Source organism: Oncorhynchus nerka, linkage group LG6 (assembly GCF_034236695.1).
Source record: "Oncorhynchus nerka isolate Pitt River linkage group LG6, Oner_Uvic_2.0, whole genome shotgun sequence".
Lineage (NCBI taxonomy): Eukaryota > Metazoa > Chordata > Actinopteri > Salmoniformes > Salmonidae > Oncorhynchus > Oncorhynchus nerka.
The window spans coordinates 15,502,078-15,517,560 of NC_088401.1; the positions used below are offsets into that span (position 1 = coordinate 15,502,078).

The 15,483-nt window shown below is 46.1% G+C and overlaps 1 protein-coding gene across 1 annotated transcript; it reads right to left on the reverse strand.

Annotated features, from left to right (window-relative positions):
- Positions 1 to 1,841: 1,841 nt before the first annotated feature.
- On the reverse strand, positions 1,842 to 13,917 carry LOC135572050 (uncharacterized). Its single transcript, XM_065019051.1, has 3 exons — positions 13,705 to 13,917; positions 13,445 to 13,591; positions 1,842 to 2,468 (listed from the first exon to the last, which is right to left on the reverse strand). Exons 1-3 carry the CDS (start codon positions 13,915 to 13,917, stop codon positions 1,842 to 1,844), a joined length of 987 nt encoding a protein of 328 aa, XP_064875123.1.
- Positions 13,918 to 15,483: the final 1,566 nt, after the last annotated feature.

Sequence of the window (15,483 nt, forward strand, 5' to 3'; positions counted from 1 at the left end):
CCACCAGATATCCCTGGTAATGACTGTCTGAAATATACCCTGGTATTATGTGGCTTGAACAGACCACCAGATATCCCATTATGTGGCTTGGTGAGGAGACAGACCACCAGATAACCCTGGTACCCTTATATTAACCATTCTGAATGACTGTCTAAATGTATTATGTGGCTTGAACCTATCCCAAACCATTAACCCTGAATATATTAAAAGAAAAAGGATACCATAAATACATTGTAAAATAATATTGATCTTGTCTAAATGTGTGTATATAGATTGTTTATAGGTTTTGTCTAACCTCTTTGTGCCAGACTGGGTTCAAGTGACTTCTGTAATTTTTACCCTTATATGTATGTATGTATGTATGTATGGGTATGTATGTGGGATGTTTCAAAAAAGGTCAGAGTGCTTCTCCCACTTAAAAGATGGCAGCAGGTAGCCTAAAGGTTAGACTGATAGGCCTGTTATCAAAAGGTTGCTGGTTCAAATCCCTGACCCAACAAGGTGAAAAATCTCTTCTTGTGCAGTTCTGGAATATGGTGGCTGGAGGATAATGGGTTCTGGTAGCAATTATTCTCAAGGTACACCTTAACCCTAATTTTTGCTTATGTGTAGCTCAGGACCTTGCTCTTGGATTTGACACATTAGATGTCTGCTAAATAATTGAATTCCAGGCCATGCGCAATTTAAAACTTATGTGAAACTGATCCAATGAACCATTGCATTTCTGTTCAAAACATGATATACTAACAATTGATTTAAGAGTATATAATTTGGGAATTTTTTCTTGGGTTGCTCATATCAGATATGTTTATATGCTTGTTTCAGACATATAATAGTAACTGATCATACAAAAATGCTTTCACCCTGTCCCAACTGCCTCTCACATCTTAACTTAGACTTAATTAACTGAACAAATTAGAATGAATGCCTAAACTTGGAACCGTTAATAAGACTTCAAAACTTGGCATCAACAGCCTTTTATCCCACTGATGCCTGGACAATACGTTGAACACTGAACAGTCTAAAAATATTTGAAACTATACTTAAGTATCAGACAGTGAGATCTTGTTGCAACACAATCTATAAATCTATTGTCTGGCCTTAAGTGTTTCATCTTTCTCTATCAGTAGTTCATATATCAAACCTAATAATAATAATAACTGTATGGTAATATTTTCTGATAAGAAACAGGTGGTTTATCTCATCATAAAACAATGAGGATGTTTCTGTAATAATGACATTGTTGTTGGCTGGTGGCTGGTGGCTGGTGGCTGGTGACTGGTGGCTGGTGACTGGTGGCTGGTGGCTGGTGGCTGGTGGCTGGTGGCTGGGCTGGTGGCTGGGCTGGTGGCTGGGAACACTGAAGATCGAGACCGTATCAGACAGTGATGGTGGGCTGGGATGGTGGCTGGGATGGTGGCTGGTGGCTGGTGGCTGGTGGCTGGTGACTGGTGGCTGGTGGCTGGTGGCTGGTGGCTGGGCTGGTGGCTGGTGGCTGGTGGCTGGTGGCTGGTGGCTGGTGGCTGGGATGGTGGCTGGTGGCTGGTGGCTGGTGGCTGGGCTGGTGGCTGGTGGCTGGTGGCTGGTGGCTGGTGGCTGGTGGCTGGTGGCTGGGCTGGTGGCTGGGCTGGTGGCTGGGCTGGTGGCTGGTGGCTGGGCTGGTGGCTGGGCTGGTGGCTGGTGGCTGGTGGCTGGGCTGGTGGCTGGCTGGTGGCTGGTGGCTGGTGGCTGGTGGCTGGTGGCTGGTGGCTGGGCTGGTGGCTGGGCTGGTGGCTGGTGGCTGGTGGCTAGTGGCTAGTGGCTGGTGGCTGGGCTGGTGGCTGGTGACTGGTGGCTAGTGGCTAGTGGCTGGGATGGTGGCTGATGGCTGGGATGGTGGCTGGGCTGGTGGCTGGTGGCTGGTGGCTGGTGGCTGGGCTGGTGGCTGGGCTGGTGGCTGGGCTGGTGGCTGGGATGGTGGCTGGGATGGTGGCTGGGATGGTGGCTGGTGGCTGGTGGCTGGTGGCTGGTGACTGGTGACTGGAGGCTGGTGGCTGGTGACTGGTGACTGGTGACTGGTGGCTGGGCTGGTGGCTGGTGGCTGGTGGCTGGTGGCTGGTGGCTGGGCTGGTGGCTGGGCTGGTGGCTGGGCTGGTGGCTGGTGGCTGGTGGCTGGGCTGGTGGCTGGTGACTGGTGGCTGGTGGCTGGTGGCTGGGATGGTGGCTGGGCTGGTGGCTGGTGGCTGGGCTGGTGGCTGGGCTGGTGGCTGGTGGCTGGGATGGTGTCTGGGCTGGTGGCTGGTGGCTGGTGACTGGTGGCTGGTGGCTGGTGACTGGTGACTGGTGGCTGGGCTGGTGGCTGGTGGCTGGTGGCTGGTGGCTGGGCTGGTGGCTGGGCTGGTGGCTGGTGGCTGGTGGCTAGTGGCTGGTGGCTGGGCTGGTGGCTGGGCTGGTGGCTGGTGGCTGGTGGCTGGTGGCTGGTGGCTGGGCTGGTGGCTGGTGACTGGTGGCTAGTGGCTAGTGGCTAGTGGCTGGGATGGTGGCTGATGGCTGGGATGGTGGCTGGGCTGGTGGCTGGTGGCTGGTGACTGGTGACTGGTGGCTGGTGGCTGGTGACTGGTGACTGGTGGCTGGGCTGGTGGCTGGTGGCTGGTGGCTGGTGGTTGGGCTGGTGGCTGGGCTGGTGGCTGGTGGCTGGTGGCTGGTGGCTAGTGGCTGGTGGCTGGGCTGGTGGCTGGTGACTGGTGGCTAGTGGCTAGTGGCTAGTGGCTGGGATGGTGGCTGATGGCTGGGATGGTGGCTGGGCTGGTAGCTGGGCTGGTGGCTAGGCTGGTAGCTGGTAGCTGGGCTTGTTGCTGGGCTGGTGGCTGAGCTGGTGCCCAGACTGGTAGCTGGTGGCTATTGGCTGGTGGCTAGGCTGGTAGCTGGTCGCTAGTGGCTGGTGGCTGGGCTGGTGGCTGGGCATGTGACTGGGCTGGTGGCTAGTGGCTGGTACTGCAGAGATGTTTGTGCTTCTGGAAGGTTCTCCTTCTCCATAGAGGAACTCCCCTGATTGCTCAGATTGCCAGGACGGCCAGCTCTTGGAAGTGTCTTGGTGGTTCCAAACTTCTTCCATTTAGGTATGATGGAGGCCACTGTGTTGTTGGGGACCTTCAATGCTGCAGACCTTTTTTGGGACCCTTCCCCAGAGATCTGCCTCGACACAATCCTCTTTTTGGTTTTTGCTCTGACATGCACTGTCAACTGTAGAACCTTATATAGACAGGTGTGTGCCTTTATAAATCATGTCCAATCAATTGAATGTAACACAGGTGGACTCCAATCAAGTTGTAGAAACATCTCAAGGGTGATCAATGGAAACAGGATGCATCTGAGCTCAATTTAGAGTCTCATAGCAAAGGGTCTGAATACTTATGTAAATAAGTCTTTTTTTTTTTTTTTGCTAAATGTGAAAACATTTCTAAAAACCTGTTTTCACTTTGTCATTATGTTGTATTGTGTGTAGATTAATTATACATTTTTTAAGAAAATTAGGAAATTAGGAAAATGTCCAAATTCAGTCCTCAAGGTTACAGCTCAAGATACAGCATAATCACTCAATTCATTACCTTCATTAATGAACAGCCAACTACAAAATCCTAGGAGGGCTATTAATTGATCATTAAGACTCCGTTTAATTGATCTTTAGGAGTTAGGATCGTTAGGGTTAGTGGCAGGATACAAGGTAAAAGTGGCTGGTAGATGTGAATAACACTGTGTAAGAAGCTAGCCAGGTGCAAGAAGCTAGCCAGGTGTAAGAAGCTAGCCAGGTGCAAGAAGCTAGCCAGGTGCAAGAAGCTAGCCAGGTGTAAGAAGCTAGCCAGGTATAAGAAGCTAGCCAGGTGTAAGAAGCTAGCCAGGTGTAAGAAGCTAGCCAGGTGTAAGAAGCTAGCCAGCCTGTTGGTTCTTTCTCTATGGTTCCATAACAGAACAAGGTTAAATATGCAGGCTATGTATGGCTATAGGGACTTGTCTCACGCAGCCATTCAATTGAGACGGTATTCATGCTACATATAAATGTCATAGAAATATATGATCCAAATTAGATTTATAATCTGAGGACCTTTTATTGAATAGCACATAGTGGGGAGAACAAGTATTTGATACTCTACCGATTTTGCAGGTTTTCCTACTTACAAAGCATGTAGCGGTCTGTAATTGTTTTTATCATAGGTACACTTCAACTGTGAGAGACGGTATCAAAAACAAAAAAACAGAAAATCACATTGTATGATTTTTAAGTAATTAATTTGCATTTTATTGCATGACATAAGTATTTGATACATCAGAAAAGCAGAACTTAATATTTGGTACAGAAACCTTTGTTTGCCATCATAAGTTTTCTGTAGTTCTTGACCAGGTTTGCACACACTGCAGTAGGGATTTTGGCAGACTCCGCCATACAGACCTTCTCCAGATCCTTCAGGATTCGGGGCTGTTGCTGGTCAATACGGACTTTCAGCTCCCTCCAAAGATTTTCTATTGGGTTCAGGTCTGGAGACTGGCTAGGACCTTGAGATGCTTCTTATGGAGCCACTCCTTAGTTGCCCTGGCTGTGTGTTTCGGTCGTTGTCATGCTGGAAGACCCAGCCACGACCCATCTTCAATGCTCTTACTGAGGGAAGGAGGTTGTTGGCCAAGATCTCGCAATACATGGCCCCATCCATCCTCCCCTCAATACGGTGCAGTCGTCCTGTCCCCTTTGCAGAAAAGCATCCCCAAAGAATGATGTTTCCACCTCCATGCTTCACGGTTGGGATGGTGTTCTTGGGGTTGTACTCATCCTTCTTCTTCCTCCAAACACGGCTAGTGGATTTTAGACCAAAAAGCTCTATTTTTGTCTCATCAGACCACATGACCTTCTCCCATTCCTCCTCTGGATCATCCAGATGGTCATTGGCAAACTTCAGACTGGCCTGGACATGCGCTGGCTTGAGCAGGAGGACCTTGTGTGCGCTGTAGGATTTTAATCCATGACGGCGTAGTGTGTTACTAATGGTTTTCTTTGAGACTTTGGTCCCAGCTCTCTTCAGGTCATTGACCAGGTCCTGCCGTGTAGTTATGGGCTGATCCCTCACCTTCCTCATGATCATTGATGCCCCAACAGGTGAGATATTGCATGGAGCCCCAGACCAAGGGTGATTGACCGTCATCTTGAACCTTCTATTTTCTAATAATTGTGCCAACAGTTGTTGCCTTCTCACCAAGCTGCTTGCCTATTTTCCTGTAGCCCATCCCAGCCTTGTGCAGGTCTACAATTTTATCCCTGATGTCCTTACACAGCTCTCTGGTCTTGGCCATTGTGGAGAGGTTGGAGTCTGTTTGATTGAGCGTGTGGACAGGTGTCTTTTAACAGGTAACGAGTTCAAACATTTTCAGAACCAGAGACCATTTTTATCCCTAATATGTAATAATAATAAATCATTATATTGTTGTTATGGTGGTCATGAATTTAAGAAAACTTCAGAGGCAGTGGATCAACTATGACTCCTTCTCTCTGGAGTCACATGGTCCTGAAATGAGCTGGCTCATGGCAAATTGTGCTGGTGTTATTTTATGACCTCTCTTTCTCTCGTTGCTCTGTCTCTTCTCTCTCTTATCCTCCCTTTCTCTCACACATGCACATACTAAACTCACACATGCACATGTGCACACACATGCACACACACTAATCAACAGAATACGCCTCATAGATAGAGATATCACAGCAGTAGCTATATTATAATGCATGACAAAGTAGGAGAGCAATCTGGAATGGATACAGACTGAGGAGTGTAGGTTAAGACACACACACACACAATATCTGAGATGTGTGTGAGGAGGTGATACAGGGAGGGAGACAGGGAGACAGGGAGACAGGGAGGGAGACAGGGAGACAGGGAGACAGGGAGGGAGACAGGGAGGAGGGAGGGAGACAGGGAGACAGGGAGGGAGGGGGAGACAGGGAGACAGGGAGACAGGGAGGGAGGGAGGGAGGGAGGGAGGGAGGGAGGGAGGGAGGGAGGGAGGGAGGGAGGGAGGGAGGGAGGGAGGGAGGGAGGGAGGGAGGGAGGGAGGGAGGGAGGCTGAGTGGGAGAGAGAATGGGAGGAAGGGAGGGGGAGGGAGGGTGGAGGGAGACAGAGAGACAGGGAGGGAGGGAGACTGGGAGGGAGAGAGAATGGGAGGAAGGGAGGAGGGAGGGAGGGTGGAGGGAGACAGAGAGACAGGGAGGGAGACTGGGAGACTGGGAGGGAGAGAGAATGGGAGTAAGGGAGGAGGGAGGGAGGGTGGAGGGAGACAGAGAGACAGGGCGGGAGACTGGGAGGGCGAGAGAATGGGAGGAAGGAAGGAAGTAGACAGGCAGGGATGGAGGGAGACTGGGAGGGAGAGAGAATGGGAGGGAGGGTGTAGGGAGACAGAGACAGGGAGGGAGGAGACTGGGAGGGAGGGAGGGAGGGAGGGAGGAGGGAGGGAGGGAGGGAGGGAGGGAGACTGGGAGGGAGAGAGAATGGGAGGGAGGGGTGTAGGGAGACAGAGTGGGAGAGAGAATGGGAGGAAGGGAGGGAGAGGGAGGGTGGAGGGAGACAGAGAGACAGGGAGGGAGGGAGACTGGGAGGGAGAGAGAATGGGAGGAAGGGAGGAAGGGAAGAGGGAGGGAGGGAGGGTGGAGGGTGACAGAGAGACAGGGAGGGAGGGAGACTGGGAGGGAGAGAGAATGGGAGTAAGGGAGGAGGGAGGGAGGGTGGAGGGAGACAGGGAGGAGGGAGGGAGGGAGACTGGGAGGGCGAGAGAATGGGAGGAAGGAAGGAAGTAGGCAGGCAGGGAGGGAGGGAGACTGGGAGGGAGAGAGAATGAGAGGGAGGGTGTAGGGAGACAGAGACAGGGAGGGAGGGAGACTGGGAGGGAGAGAGAATGGGAGGAAATGAGGAGGAGGGAGGGAAGAGAGTGGAGGGAGCCAGAGAGACAGGGAGGGAGGGAGACTGGGAGGGAGAGAGAATGGGAGGGAGGGTGTAGGGAGACAGAGACAGGGAGTGAGGGAGACTGGGAGGGAGACTGGGAGGGAGACTGGGAGGGAGACTGGGAGGAGGGAGGGAGGGAGGGAGGGAGGGAGGGAGGGAGATTGCCAAAGCAAGTGAGGTAGATAATATACAAAAAGTTAAATAAAAAATGTAAATGTACAGTAAACATTACACATACAAAAGTTTCAAAACAATAAAGACATTACAAATGTCATGATATATATATATATATATATATATATATATATATATATATATATATATATATATATATATATATATATATATGTATATACAGTGTTGTAACAATGTACAAATGGTTAAAGCACACAAGGGAAAATAAATAAACATACATATGGGTTGTATTTACAGTGGTGTTTGTTCTTCACTGGTTGCCCTGTTCTGGCAACAGGTCACAAATCTTGCTGCTGTGATGGCACACTGTGGAATTTCACCCAGTAGATATGGGAGTTCATCAAAATTTGATTTGTTTTCGAATTCTTTGTGGATCTGTGTTATCTGAGGTAAATATGTCTCGCTAATATGGTCATACATTGGGCAGGAGGTTAGGAAGTGCAGCTCAGTTTCCACCTCATTTTGTGGGCAGTGAGCACATTGCCTGTCTTCTCTTGAGAGCCATGTCTGCCTACGGCGGCCTTTCTCAATAGCAAGGCTATGCTCGCTGAGTCTGTACATAGTCAAAGCTTTCCTTAATTTTGAGTCAGTCACAGTGGTCAGGTATTCTGCCACTGTGTACTCTCTGTTTAGTGACAAATAGCATTCTAGTTTACTCTGTTTTTTTGTTAATTCTTTCCAATGTGTCAAGTAGTTATCTTTTTGTTTTCTCATGACTTGGTTGGGTCTAATTGTGTTGCTGTCCTGGGGCTCTGTAGGGTGTGTTTGTGTTTGTGAACAGAGCCCCAGGACCAGCTTGCTTAGGGGACTCTTCTCCAGGTTCATCTCTCTGTAGGTGATGGCTTTGTTATGGAAGGTTTGTAAATCGCTTCCTTTTAGGTGGTTGTAGAATTTAACGGCTCTTTTCTGGATTTTGATAATTAGTGGGTATCGGCCTAATTCTGCTCTGCATTATTTGGTGTTCTACGTTGTACATGGAGGATATTTTTGCAGAATTCTGCGTGCAGAGTCTCAATTTGGTGCTTGTCCCATTTTGTGAAGTCTTGGTTGGCGAGCGGACCCCAGACCTCACAACCATAAAGGGCAATGGGCTCTATGACTGATTCAAGTATTTTTAGCCAGATCCTAATTGGTGTGTTGAAATTTATGTTCCTTTTGATGGCATAGAATGCCCTTCTTGCCTTGTCTCTCAGATCGTTCACAGCTTTGTGGAAGTTACCTGTGGCGCTGATGTTTAGGCCGAGGTATGTATAGTTTTTTGTATGTTTTGTTTTGACTGTGTTGTAATTTGGTTTATTCTGATTGATTGGATGTTCTGGTCCTGAGGCTTCAGTGTGTTAGTAGAACAGGTTTGTGAACTCAGCCCCTGGACCAGCTGGATGAGGGGACTCTTTTCTTTGCTCAGCTCTTGGCATTGCAGGGCTTGGTAATGATATGATAGGGGGTCACTGTATTTTAGATTTTTCCAAAACCTAATTGCTATTTTTTGAGTTTTTATTATTAGTGGATATTGGCCTAATTCTGCCCTGCATACATTGTTTGTAGTTTTCCTCTGGACATGTAGGAGAATCTTAAAGAACTCTGCATGCAGGTTTCAATGGGGTGTTTGTCCCATTTGATGAAATCTTGTTTTGCAAGTGGACCCCACACCTCGCTGCCATAAAGTGCAATTGGTTCAATGACATATTCAATTAGTTTTAGCCAAATTTTAATAGGTGTTTCATTTTGAATGAGCTTTTTAATGGCGTAGAATGCCCTGTGTGCTTTCTCTCTCAGCTCATTCACTGCCTCATTAAGGTGTCCAGTCTCTCTTCCTCTTTATTTCTTTTTTTTGTCTCTCTTTCTCTCAATTTGCTTTGCTTGTATGCTGGTTTATGGTAATCTACCTCTCTCTCTCTCTCTCTTTCTGTCAATCTATCTTTCTCTCTGTCTCTCTCTCTCTCTCTCTCTTTCTGTCAATCTATCTTTCTCTCTTTGTCTCTCTCTTTTTCTCTCCATTTTCTTTGCTTGTATGCTAGTTCATGGTAATCTGCCTCTCTCTCTCTCTCTCTCTCTCTCTCTCTCTCTCTCTCTCTCTCTCTCTCTCTTTCTCTCAATTTGCTTTGCTTGTATGCTGGTTTATGGTAATCTACCTCTCTCTCTCTCTCTCTCTCTTTCTGTCAATCTATCTTTCTATCTTTATCTCTCTCTCTCTCTCTTTTTCTCTCCATTTTCTTTGATTGTATGCTGGTTTATGGTAATCTGCCTCTGTCTCTTTCTGTCTCTCTCTTTCTCTCTTTATGTCTCTCTCTCTCTTTTTCTCTCCACTTCCTTTGCTTGTATGCTGGTTTATGATAATCTGCCTCTGTCTCTTTCTGTCTCTCTATCTTTCTCTCTATGTCTCTCTCTCTCTCTCTCTCTCTCCATTTCCTTTGCTTGTATGCTGGTTTAACGTAAATGTAATAACCTGTTATTAAATGTGTAGTGAGACTTGTGTTGTTATATACAGTATTTTGTTCATAAAACCAGTAAACACGTATGATCACAAAAAATGGTTGTTGTTTTTGTATTGAGGCTGTAGGTTGAGCAGCTGTACTAAGCCAGGTGTTCCCATAATGCATTGGGGCAAGGGACCATTTGGGATAGCAAATTCATCAGGGACCCCCTCATAATCAGAACACAACTGGAGTGTGATATAAATAGCACACAAGGAGATTTACTTGGACGTTTGCAGTGCACGGTTGGACAGACCGAGTCTTGGGCCCTGGGAAATAACTTCAAAATCCCACTTCCCAAATGGCATTGGTGAGAATATTTCTCCATTTTCAAGCTTATTTCATGCAATTCTAAACATGTTGCCGTAGGCAGAGAGAAAACGTTGCTGTTTTAAAGATGAAATTACAGTGCGTTTATGATCAAAACAACATTTTGTGGGAATACAAGTATTGAACTGAAAATGTGATAATTGGTGGACCACTGTGGATCCCAAACCACTTACATTGTAGATTAATAATATGACCTAATATTGTAGTGTTGTATTGTTTTGTGTTGTATTGTACTGTACTGTAATGTAATATATAGTATTGTATAGAATTGCAGTGCATTGTATAGAATTGGAGTGTTTTGTACTGTATTGTACAGAATTGTAGAGTATTATACTGTACTGTATAGATGTCATAAGGTGAATGCACCAATTTGTAAGTCGCTCTGGATAAGAGCGTCTGCTAAATGACTTAAATGTAAATGTACATGTAATTGTAGTGTATTGTACTGTAATGTATATACTTGTAGTGTATTGGATTGTAATGTACTGTATTGTATATAATTGTAGTGTATTGTAGTGTATTGTATTATACTGTACTGTATAGAATTGTCGTGTATTGTATTGTATAGAATTGTACTGTGATGTACTGTATTGAATAGAATTGTAGTGTATTGTACTCTATTGTACTGTACTGTATAGAATTTTCATGTTGTGCACTGTATTGTATAGAATTGTTGTGTATTGTACTGTGTTGTATAGAATTGTAGCTTGTTGTATTGTAGTGTACTGTATTGTATTGAATTGTAGTGTATTGTACTGTATTGTACTGTACTGTATTGTATAGAATTGGAGTGAATTAAACTGTATTGTATTGTACTGTACTGTATTGTATATAATTGTAGTGTATTCAACTGTATTGTATTGTACTGTACTGTATTGTATATAATTGTAGTGTATTCAACTGTATTGTACTGTACTGTATATCATTGTAGCGTATTGTATTGTATTGTACTGTACTGTCTTGTATAGAATGGTAGTGTATTTTACAGTATTGTATTTTACTGTAGTAAATTGTATAGCATTGTAGTGTATAGTACTATATTGTACTGTATTTTTTTGCACTCTATTGTATAGAATTGTATTGTATTCCACTGTACTGTATTGTATAGAATTGGTGTGTATTGTACTGTATTGTATTGTACTGTACTGTATTGTATTGTACTTTTTTCTATATAATTGTACTCTATCGTGTAGTATTGTCTAAAATTGTAGTGTATTGTACTGTATTGAATATAATTGTAATATACTGTATAGAATTGCAGTGTGTTGTACTGTATTGTATAGAATTGTAGTGTATTCTACTGTTTTGTATAGAATTGTACTCTATTGTGTAGTATTGTATATATCTGCAGTGTATTGTAGTATATTGTATAGAATTGTAGTGTATTGTACTGTTTTGTAAAGAATTGTACTCTATTGTGTGGTATTGTATATAATTGTAGTGTATTGTAGAGAATTGTACTGTATTGTACTGTATTGTATACAATTGTACCGTATTGTATTGTTTTACCCTCTAAACGTATTCCATGGATCCCTTGGCCAAAACTTTTTAATATGTTGCTATTAGAAGTATTCATTACAAAAATATATATATATATATTTATATATGTCAGTGTATTAGATTTCCAGATCTGACGCAGAACCCTGGCAGTACTTCTGCAGACCCTAGTTAGGAAACCCTGTACTAAGCTTCACCAAAGTATGGACTGTGCTGTGGCTGTAGAATATTCATGAAAGATGACGCCTCAAGAAATGTCTTCATATATTCTGGCCGGACTGTATATATTACAGTATACTACAGTATATATTAAGACTACAGTTAAGGGCTAAAGTCCCTGTGGATGACTCTTTCAGATGAAGGTCTCCTACTCTGCAATAGCTCCCTGCCATACATATTTCACTGGTTTGTTTATTTATTTGCACAACTCATTTTATTAGAAGGAATATTTCTTGGAAATGCCAAGGCCAATTTCCTGGTGAAGAGAGACGTGTGTATGTATGTATGTATGTGTGTGTGTGTGTGTGTGTACATGTGTGTGATTGTGTGTATTTTTGTGTTTGTGTGTGTGTGCCCGCCTGTGTGTGTGTGTGTGTGTGTGTGTGTGTGTGTGTGTGTGTGTGTGTGTGTGTATGTGTGTGTGTGTGTGTGTGTGTGTGTGTGTGTGTGTGTGTGTGCATGCATATGCTGGTGTGCTCGCGCATGTGTGTGTGTGTGTGCGTGTGGTGGGCGTGTGCGTGTGCATGTGTGTGTGTGTGTGTGTGTGTGTGTGTGTGTGTGGACTTGTTTAACTATAGTTGTGGGCAACAGAAGTCCCCACAAGAACAGTGAACAGACAGAAATTTTACAAACTGGGGACATATTGTTAGTCCCCACAAGGGACAAAATACATTGTTTTACATATTCAAAAGTATCTTATATTTCCTGTTGTCATTCAGCAAAAAGTTAGCAAAAATTCCCTTCAACGCATTCACACTCAAACTAACTCAGGATAACACTCAAACTAACCCAGGATAACACTCTAACTAACCCAGGATAACACTCAAACTAACTCCGGATCAGACTCTAACTAACCCAGTATCACACTCAAACTAACTCCGGATCAGACTCTAACTAACCCAGTATCACACTCAAACTAACTCAGGATCACACTCTAACTCAGGATCACACTCTAACTCAGGATCACCCTCAAACTAACTCCAGATCAGACTCTAACTAACCCAGGATAACAATCTATCTAACCCAGGATAACACTCAAACTAACCCAGGATAACACTCTAACCCAGGATAACACTCTGACCCATGTTAGCACTCTAACTCAGGGTCACAGATTCTCCTTGTTTCCTTTTTTTATTTGTATTATCTCTCTCATTCTTTCAATCCAATTTCTCTTTCTCTCTAGGATGGGAGAGATGTTCTCCCCCCTACAAGGCTAACGTCATGATCAGATCATAACTAACACACAAACACACACACACACAGTTTAGCACTGCTAAATTCCCCCTCGTTGTGTTTGTGTATTCACTCCACATCAAAAGGAGGCAGACCTCAGACATTACCTACAATATTCCCATCTGGAATTCTGCAATATCTCTTTTGGAACGCCTACTGTTGAATTGGGTGACAGTTCTGGAATGGATGAAGGGAAAAGAGAATTCAAACACACAGTTGTAAACAGACAACAAATAGCTACCTATGGCCACTGAAATATGCATGTTTCAGTGTTCCTTTATCAGTTATAGTCAGAACACCCAGTCCTTGTCACAAATAATAAAATGCAGAAAACATTATGACACCTAGTGGTTTCTGTTTAGACCACAGGTTTGTCCTCTTCAATGTGTGCTTGAGATTCGTCAATCATGACACATAAGCGCAACGGTGTATCAATTACGATACCGATGTTTGAAAATGGATCTTTCACGTAAATAAATGACCAGTTTTCTACCGAAAGTCTTAGACTGAACCTATTGTCCTGAGGTTACAGACTGAACCTTTCCCTCATCTCGTGCCTCACCGGGAAAGCCCTGGAATGGGCCAGCGCTGTGTGTAGAGAGGAGGATGCGGCGTTGGACCATTTTGAGGAGTTCACCCGTCATATCCGGATATTTTTCAAAGCGGCGGGTGAGCGCCTCTATCATCTGAGGCAGGAGACGAGGAGTGGACAGGAGTTTGCTTTGGAGTTTTAGGACCTTGGCTGCCGGCTCTGGATGGAGTGACAGGGCCCTGATCGACCATTACCGTTTTGTCTCACGCGAGGACGTCCGTTGGGAGCTGGTCTGTAGAGACACCACCTCAACTTCGACCAGCTGGTGGACATGTCCATCACGCTAGACAACATGCTGGCTACTCGTGGACGTCTAGACTGGGGTCTGGTTGTTCCATCCTCCCGCACCCTCTTTCCCGAACCTATGGAATTGGGAGGGATGGTGCGCAGGGAGACCGGAGGGGTTCCCTTGAGCACCATCTATGGACGCAGAGATCACACTGCTGGTTGGTGCCGGGTTGGTTCCTCTGGGAATAGAGAAGGCAGGCAGGGCACTCTGGCATCACCCCAGGTGAGTAGGCACCATTCTCATCCAGAGCCCTCTGTAGCACTAATGTTTGTCCCTGTCACTTTTCCGGATTTTCCCTGCATTCCCAGTATAAGGCGCTAGTAGATTCAGGCACGGCTGGGAATTTCATTAATAAAACTTTAGCTTTCGCCCCTGTGCTTTCTTTTTCGAAGTAGCCAGTCGGGCGGAGCGAAACTATGATGGGGGACTGGGAGCTGTTAGCTGTCATAAAAACCTGAAGGAGTGAGGCATTCTCATCTGGACTGACCACCGCAATCTGAGTACATCAAGGCGAAGAGACTGAATCCTCGCCAGGCAAGGTGGGTCATGTTTTTCACTCGTTTTGGGTTTACTCTTTCTTACAGACCAGGCTCCCAGAACGTCAAGGCAGACGCATTGTCTCGGCTGTATGACACAGAGGAGCGGTCCATGGATCCCACTCCCATACTCCCAGCTTCGTGTTTGGTGGCGCAGTAGTGTGGGAGCTGGACGCGGACATTGAGCGGGCTTCACGTGCAGAGCCATCTCCCCCTAAGTGTCCAGCAGGTCATCTGTACGTTCCGTCTGCTGTTCGACCGATTGATCTATTGGGCTCACCCGTCACCTCCTCTGGTCATCCTGGGATAGGTCGGACAATGCGCTGTCTTGATGGGAGGTACTGGTGGCCCACTTTAGCTAAGGACATGAGGATTTATGTTTCCTCCTGTTCGATGTGCGCCAGTGCAAGGCTCCTAGACACCTGCCCAGAGGTAAGCTACAACCTTTACCCGTTCCTCAACGGCTGTGGCTGCACATGTCGGTGGATTTTTTTGACTGATCTTCCACCTTCACAGGGTTACACCACGTTCCTGGTCGTTGTGGATCGGTTTCGATGTCCTGTCGTCTCCTCCCTTTGCCCGGTCTCCCCTACGGCCTTACAAACTGCAGAGACCCTGTTTACACACGTTTTCCGGCACTATGGGGTGCCTGAGGATATAGTGTCTGATCGGGGTCCCAGTTCACATCAAGGGTCTGGAAGGCGTTCATGGAACGTCTGGGGATCTCGGTTAGTCTTACCTCAGGTTTTCACCCCGAGTAATGGGCAGGTGGAGAGAGTTAACCAGGATGTGGTTAGGTTTCTGCGGTCCTATTGCCAGGACCGGCCGGGGGAGTAAGCGAAGTTCGTGCCTTGTGGACTGGGAGGGGTACGGGCCGGAGGAGAGATGCTGGGTTCCGGTGGAGGACGTGTTAGATCCTTCCATGTTAAAAGAAATCCACCGTCTCCATCCGGATCGCACTGCACCTCGCCCTCCGGGTCGTCCCCAAGGCCGGTGTCGATGCTCTGCTGGAGCGTCAGGGGTGGTACTGTCACGACTTCTACCGAAGTCGTTGCCTCTCCTTGTTCGGGCGGTGCTCGGCGGTCGACGTCACCGGTCTTCTAGCCATCATTGATCCATTTTTCATTTTCCATTGGTTTTGTCTTGTCTTCCCACACACCT

Bases quoted from the DNA above. Each gene is read 5' to 3' on its own strand.
- LOC135572050 (XM_065019051.1), bottom strand. From the start codon at position 13,917: ATGGTGCTCAAGGGAACCCCTCCGGTCTCCCTGCGCACCATCCCTCCC. The intron at 13,592-13,704 runs GTGAGACAAAAC...CTCCTGCCTCAG, and splicing joins CTCCCAACGGACGTCCTCGC to ATGATAGAGGCGCTCACCCG. The intron at 2,469-13,444 runs GTTCAGTCTGTA...ACCAGCCACCAG, and splicing joins AGGCACGAGATGAGGGAAAG to CCCAGCCACCAGCCACCAGC.